At 43.4% G+C, this 7868-nt stretch overlaps 1 protein-coding gene across 1 annotated transcript; it reads left to right on the forward strand.

Annotated features, from left to right (window-relative positions):
* Positions 1-690: 690 nt before the first annotated feature.
* Positions 691-6880, forward strand: si:ch211-151h10.2 (uncharacterized protein LOC567699 homolog). Its single transcript, XM_061782844.1, has 8 exons — positions 691-873; positions 1376-1702; positions 2356-2485; positions 2544-2650; positions 2781-2961; positions 4234-4317; positions 4399-4497; positions 4660-6880. Exons 1-8 carry the CDS (start codon positions 728-730, stop codon positions 4945-4947), a joined length of 1362 nt encoding a protein of 453 aa, XP_061638828.1. The 5' UTR covers positions 691-727; the 3' UTR covers positions 4948-6880.
* The last annotated feature ends 988 nt before the right edge of the window (positions 6881-7868 follow it).

Here is a 7868-nt window from a genome sequence, read left to right on the forward strand (position 1 = left end):
TATTATTCTATAGTGCATTGTCCCTTTATGAGTTCTAAATAGGATGAGGTAGTTTGGACTTGCCAAATAGTGAGCCCCTTTTTCGCTCTATTGATTTGGCCAATTACAAATTATAAACACCAAACAGTACAATATTGGGGAAACCTGCGCTTGACAAAAAATGAGCCCCTGTTTACCTCAATTGTTACCCCTTTATAGTACAAGTTATAAGTGATAGGTAGTTTTTACTTGACAAATACTGTGCTCCATTGTGAATTAATTATAAATTGGTTTGGGTAGCTTATACTTGCCAAATAGCGAGAACCTCATTATCACTCTTGCTTTGTCCCTTTAGTATGAGTTAGCTTGCACTTGCAAAATAGTGAGCCCTTGTTGACCTTTGCTATTCGTAAACAAAATGGGTAGTAAGCTTGCTCAATAGTGAGTCTCTTATTCATCACTGTTCCTTTGCTCCCTGATTGGTAATAAAAGGTAGATTTCACTTGTACATTCATTAATATACTGTAGTTATAAAAGGTATTGGCAATTGAACCAACTCAAACGGCCATATGTTATTATGTGAATGTGTGATGTTTGCTTGAGAGGCCAGGAAGTGGCTGTGTTGATCTCGGAGGTGGGGTTTGTCCATCAATCTCACGGTTAGTACCTGTTCGACAAGCTCGTCAGGTAAACCGAAAGTCTCTCGGCATGTCGCGCAAATTCTTTTCCCACTTTCTCACAGCATGTCATGCCTCAGCTGACGCTCGGCGCTGCCGGTTGTCACAAGGGCCCGGGGCCTGGCGCGAGGGCGGCCCTGGACCGGGCCCTCGAACGTGCCCACCGCGGGGGGCGAGAGGAAGAACCTGCCCAGAAGAGCCCGGAAAAGAGACACAGGTACTGTAATGGCCAATTTTGTAGTAGGCCTATAACTCATTTCATTGTGTTCCTGTACCTTTAATAGCGAATCGGAACACTTGGGGCTAGTAATCAGATGATTCAAGAGCGACTCCGGTTCGTCTGATCCAGAACAATAGCAAACTATGCATTTCCCCCTTGTCGTATCATGCTGTTTTATCTATGACCAATTGTCTGTGTTCTCCGCATGTGTAGTGTTGTTAAGCTTTTTGCCTTTTGCTCATTACAAATGGTATGAGACGGCTTGGATTTGCCAAACAGTGAGCCCCTCTTTATGGCTACTGGAGTCACAAGTTATAAATTATATTTGGTAGCTTCCGCTGGCCACATACTGTCAAAAATGGTGGTGATAATTTATAAATGACCTGTATGTCTTTATTATTAACTTATTCATAAAAACCTTGATAAATTACCCTTTATTGTTGAACTTTGCCAGCCATGAAATCCCGTGTTTAATCTGAACGTTTATGCTTCTGTTCAGCTCAGCGCATCCATCATGTGATCTTCAGACGCCATCGACCTCATCACACCCACAGATGTGGAGGAAGAGACGGCGGAAGCTCTTCTCCTTCACAGGATGCTACGCCGTCCTGCTAGCTGCTGCAGTGTGGTCTTTTTGCCATATGGGGGCGCCACTGTCCCTGGAGGACGTGTGCTTGCGGGGGGCACTGCTGTGCCTGCTGTGGGCGGCCCTGGTTGGCTGTGTCAATGTGCCGCTTTGGTACCTGAGGTCGCCACGAGGACGGGACCCCGCTCCTGCGATACAAGAGGAAGTTGTCATCCGAAGCAAGACGATGGCCAATGAGCGGTGAGGATTGACTTAAATAAGTGACGCTACCTACAAGTATTTTTAAACAGAAGTCGTTGCTCTGCCAGTTCCGAGTTGAAGTTTAAAGATAACATTATTTTAATTACACATTATGTATTTAATCAAACCAGATAACTTATGGTAGTGCAGTAGCGTAATGCGAGCACACGCAAAAATACCACAGAAAGGCTAACAAAAGTAGCATTGACATTTTAAACCTTCAAGTAACGGATATTTGAACACCAATGGTAAATGTAGAAAGTTCATATAACAATACTCACAGGCATATATTCTTTATCCTCTGCGTAAAATGACTAATATTACTGCAGCTTACTGAATCACTCAGTTGTGAAACTCTTCTTCATGTATTATGATTTTTCTGTATTATATTGTCCCCTGGTGGCCATGGTGTGCACACCAGAAGGAGCACAATGTCAATGGGCATTGAAGCATGAAAACAAACTGTTGGACTCTTTCAATTCTATTTAATTGAGTTTGTATACGGAACAATTTTCCTTATTTAAAAAAAATGTAAAGATTTGTTTGTGGGGCTGGCTTTAGTCAAGGTTTACACCCCCACATAAAAAATAATCAACAGATTCGCAAATGTGCTGGGGTTCACTGTGTCTTATGTTATGGCCTCATGTCTCCAGGTCAACAAGTTCAGGTGTCCCTATTCCTCTGGGTGTCGCCCTGGCTGACAGCCTGTTGCTGAGCGTGCTCCAGGAGCCCCTGGCGGACCCCTGCGGGCTTCACATTCAGGATCTCCTCTCCAGGTTGGAGGTGAGTCTTCATTTTCTCAGGTGACATGTGAGGGCCTCACTCATTCTCCTCATTGCAGTCTGTGTCCAACAAACTAGAGCACGTTCCCCCGGGGTCCGAATCCGTGCAGCCGGACTCCGTGCTGACCGACAAAGTGACGCTCATCCGAAACTACCTGCGGAAAAGGTGAGCGGGGTTCCCCCGCAAGTAAGGAATTAGATTTTATGAATTTCCAGGTCTGGAAAAAGTATGGAATTTTTGAAGTTTCAAATGTGTCGGGACCCTTTCTCCTCCGGTGGGTCGTCTCCACTTTTAGGGGCAGCTCGCTGAGGAGTTTGCTCCTAGTCCAGGCTGAGTTTGAGGCCGGTGTGAAGGAGCTGCAGGAGGGCGTGGAGGTCCGCTGGGGCCGGCTGGAGGAGCTCCACACTGGAGTCACGCTCACGAGAGAGGGAGATCAACACCGCACGGACCTGGCGTCGGCCCACCACGATGCCGAGGTAAAAAATAGGTGTGATGTTTCATGATTCTGATGGCAGCAATAAACGGACAGACAATGGTCGCGGTGAACAACAGCTTTTAGTGAAGCGTTACAGGCATACAGTACATACGCAGTCACGACTGGCTGGCTCAATTCAGCTTAACTGCATTATGAACTTTTCAAATAGTGGAGCACAGAGTCCAAAGTAAACATGGTGAAGCGGCATTTCGCTATTATCCAGCACACAAATGGAATAAGTTGCCAACAGAAGTGACAGCCCCAAGTGTGCATGTTTTGAAGTCCAGGTTCAAAACTCTTCTTATTTCCCCCCCCAATGCTTTTTAGAGCATTCCCACTTTTAAATGATATTTCTTGCACTGTATGCTGTTTTAATTGTATTTCTATTGAATTTTTTCTCTTTGTTTTTAAATGTTTACAAGCTGTGTTTGTCTTTGTTTTTAAATGCTTTTAATCATGTAAAGCACATTGAGTTACCTTGTGTATGAAATGCGCTATGTAAATAGCTTTGCTTTGCTTAGCTTAACCAGAATGGCTGACTTCCTGTTCCTTGTCAGGCATTGAGTCCTTGAGACTCAGTTTTGTGTTCAACTAAACAGAGTCATATTTCACGCTGAGAAAGTAGGCAAGAGCATCATTATTACAGAATATACCGATATTTTTCTATGGTGGTGTATCATGAGATATTTTTTCCTTATCCGTGCCTTGGCTCAATAAAGTTTAGGAAACACCGTTCTGACATACTTCTATGTAGAATGGCCTATGACTTATGCTTAAAACAACAAGTCTTAAGAGCCTTGTGTTGAGGTTAGGTGGTGTCCTGCTGTTGAGGCAGTCTTTAGCTACCGACTTCCTGTTCAACTTCATGCATGGGTCCTTGAGACGTTTTCATTTGTCCTGTTATGATGGATGTGTCTGGCCAGTTTTAAGTCCACGGGTGAAATTGCAGTCTTTCTTACAAAGTACAAAGCCTGGAATTTGCCCAAAGAATTGCTGCTTCTCAACATAATGTGCAACCTCCTCTTTAATTTTACGCATCGGTCCTCGTGGCATTTTCATGCGCCCTGTTATGAGAGACATGTCCAACTAATTTCATGTTGATTGGTTAAACTGTTGTCAGGGGCTCATTTTTATTTTCCTGTTTAACTGTGTTCGAACCAAAAGTGGTCAAAATCCTGTAGAATTTCATGCATGGCTTCTTGAGCCTTTTTTTTTTTTTTATGCATCCTGTTATGATAGAGTTATGACATCAACATTTCATGTATCTGCAAAGACCTTATTTGCAGACTTAAGCCACCACAGGAAGCAACTAGACGGCTGCCAGGATCTCCTCAAAGACAGCACACAGCTCCTTCAGGTAAACATCTTGTCTTCAGCTCAGAAGAACTCTCTCTCATTCCTGGGATGATTTCCAACTCAGTCCTGCCTTGTCCTCTAGGAGTTGATGTGGAGTCACAGCTATGCAGGCAACACACTCAGAAGCTGCAGTAGCGAGTCCGTGTGGCCGGAAATGCTGCTGCAGTTCAACATGGAGCAGGTAAAAATTTGGATTTTTTTACCGCAAAGAAAATGTCCTTGTTCATCTAGCTATGCCAGTGACATAAAGTCACAGGCAGAACAATTAAATGCTCTTCCAGTACATGGCCGGATGAACCAGTGTATTTTTCATTATTACTGAAAAGGGGTATTGTCTTCTCAGTTTGACAAGGTGCAGGAGAGCTTCCTGTCCCTGGAGCAACAGACCGCCACCTTCCAAGCCCACCTGGAGGGGCTCGCCAGGGGGAAAGAGGTGGAACACGCAAGCCGGGCCTCCTCGCCGGACCTCAACGGCCGACGCTCCAGTGAAGTTTCCTCGGAGCGTCCCGACTCGGACGGCGAGTCGGACGGTCGCCTCTCCTTGTGCGAGAGGTCGGCGCAGCAGTTGTCATCCACAATTGGACGCTTGCGTAAATCCGGGAGAAAGAAGAAAGAAGTGATTGGACATTAGAAATTTACATTCCAAAATGTACATTTTAAATTGCCCACAGGTCTGAAATCGAGTCAGCTGGGATGCATTCCAGTTGTACACATATTGAAATTTTCTGACAATGCACTTGACACAAGGAGGCGCCCTGCCACCAGTTACCAGCATGCAGCTATGCGACAGACAGTATTATTTTACCATATCACACAAACTCTGATCTCCGGTCTGTCAGCTATGATACTGCATGTACCGTATTTGTACAAACCGAGTGTGCTGACGTCGGCAAAGGTGGGAGATACATCAAAACAAACCGTAATAAAGCCGCGAGCAGCGATGAATGGGCGAACACATCACCTTTTTCATGGCGAATCCCCAAACTAATCTTGAACACCACGCTCCGCCCACGTTAGATAACTTGGATAAAGAAAGACGTTTGGCAATTTAGTGTCATATGACTAAGACTCCTGCTTCTGATTCGGCCTCATTTAGGCCAATTTGTCAAAGTACGATCGACAGAATTAACCCAATATGGCTGATTCAAAACAAAAATGGCCGACTTCCTGTTCAATTTCAGGCATGGGTCCTTGAGACTTTTGGTTGGTTGGTTGTTATGGGAGACATGCCTACCCAATTTCCTGTTGATTTGTAAAACTCTTGTCGAGGACTAGTTTCTTACAAAGTATGAGAATTTTTCTTTTTCTTTTTTTTTTTTCATGCAAAGTACAATGTCTGGAATTTACCCAAAATGACCATCTTCAAACCATCATGGTCAACTCCCTGTTCAATTTCGACCATGGGTTCTTGAGACTTTTTTGTGCGACCTGTTATGATAGACATGTCCACGCAATTTTGTGTCGGTCTGTGACACCGTTGGCATGGGCCGATTTTTATTTTGTATTTTTTTTTCTAACTTTCTTCTAAGGTTTGAGGCCTATAATTCTCTACAATTGGCCCAAAATGAGTCTTTCCAACCAAAATGGCTGACTTCCTTTTCAATTTCAGCACGAGTCCTTGAGACTTGTTTGTGTATCCTGTGATGTGTTGTTCTGAGAAACTGGTGTCAGCGACTGAATATTTTTCATACTTTTTACAAAACAGGAAACCTGGAATTGGCCCAAAAATGGCCGACTACTGCTCAATTTTAACCATGGGTCCTTTGGTCTTCTGGGCCCCTAAAATACATACATTTTCATCAGGAAATATAGCATCAGGCATGTTGAGTCCCCCCGAAAAGGCAATTCATTCGTCAGAAGAAGAATAATAAACAGCCAATAATTCCTAATTATACCTAATACCTTTGCACTGTCCTGTATGTTAATACATACATAACTTAAGACTTTCAAAGCCATTTTTTTTTTAGCATGGGGTCAGAAGGAGCAGAAAAAAGTTAGAAGGGGGATGTAGGGCAACGCTGGAAGCATTTTTGTTATTATTCTAAACGAAGCAGCCCTCTTGACCTGAACTTCTTTGATCTCAAATTCAATTAAGCCGTTGAACGTTTGTCGTACTCCTCCTCGAGTATGACGAAATGTCGTACGAAAGTAAACACAGATGCCATTTTACTGCATCCATGTTGTCGGGGGTTTGGAGTTTGGAGGGCGGCGGTGGAGTCGGTGTTGCTGGGTTGTGTTTAGGCCTCGGGGGATTTAGGATGAAAGGATTGTTATAGAGGAGATGGGAAGTGTCAGAAGACGGCGGGATGCATGCAGAGATGCTAATGATGTTGGTCAATGAGACGCTTGTACAGTATTTCCACATTTTGGGAGAAAAAAACCCCACAACTTTTCTTTCTATTTTTTGGTTGAAAAGCACCCAAAAAAATAATTGTCAAAAGCCCCCAACAAAAATTACTTTCCTTTTGGATAAGAAATTGTTTTTGATTGAAAAGTATGTACCTCCATTTTTTTTTTATAAATTTTATTTGTTGCAACAACAATAAAAAAAAACAGAAAAATCAGTTTGAATGGAAAGCATGTTCAGTAAGTATCTCCACATACAAAAAAAAAATGTTCCTTGGTATTTTTGCATGAATATCACGCACGCACACAAAGATGACTAGCTTCCTGTCGCGGTCGCGAAGTAGAGGACGTTTCAAAGCTCGTCAAGTGTGGTGTTGTTTGACAAAATAAGCTTCATGGCAGAGGTCAATTCCTCGCCTTAGCCTGATAATTACTCGGGATCCAATTTCACAAGGATGTTACAGTAGCGCAAGGACAACTTTGAAGGCCTGTTGCTCAAAAAACCTTCATGAAAGCACCTACATGGAGAACGCTGAGACGCTAAGCTAAACTAGCCTTGTATGGCGAACTTGCAGTCCATGTTTGGTTTTCTGAATGGCACCGGTTTTTAACGTTTGAAAAACGGAGTCTTTATTCATATACCAATAACTAGATGGCTAGCCTTCAAAATTAGTCACGTCCTTGTTTTGACATCCACAAAAGACCTGTTGGGAAACGTGACAACACACCCGACATCCTGAGCTCAGCTAGACTAGCAAAACGAAGCTAACACTCGCTAATGGGTTAACCACTTGCTGTTATTTTTGGTGAGTGCTGCGTTCAGTGAGAAAACGAGGTTTCCAAACTTCACAAAAGCACTCGACAGGAGTGCTTGTGTAACACGGCGCTTCAAATTGAATTTGATACTCAAAATAACAATGTGTCTCTGATTAGCATTAGCAAATCTGGCTACGCACTGACCTACCAACCGCAAATTCCAGCTTTAAAATCACAAGTGTCTTTATTTATACTCTGGTTTTGTATGTTTGTGTAATGCAGCTTTTCAAAGTTAATGTGCTAAGGAGCAGCCAGTGTGTCTCCAATTAGCATTAGCATATCGACCTACTTACTGAGAACAGTGACAAGAAACTGGAGCTAAGTTAGGCCTGCTAAGGGAAGCTAACCCTCGCTAATGGCGTCACCCACTTGCTGTTTTGTTTGTCACGA

The sequence above is a fragment of the Phyllopteryx taeniolatus genome, chromosome 8, assembly GCF_024500385.1.
Source record: "Phyllopteryx taeniolatus isolate TA_2022b chromosome 8, UOR_Ptae_1.2, whole genome shotgun sequence".
NCBI classification, from domain to species: Eukaryota; Metazoa; Chordata; class Actinopteri; order Syngnathiformes; family Syngnathidae; genus Phyllopteryx; species Phyllopteryx taeniolatus.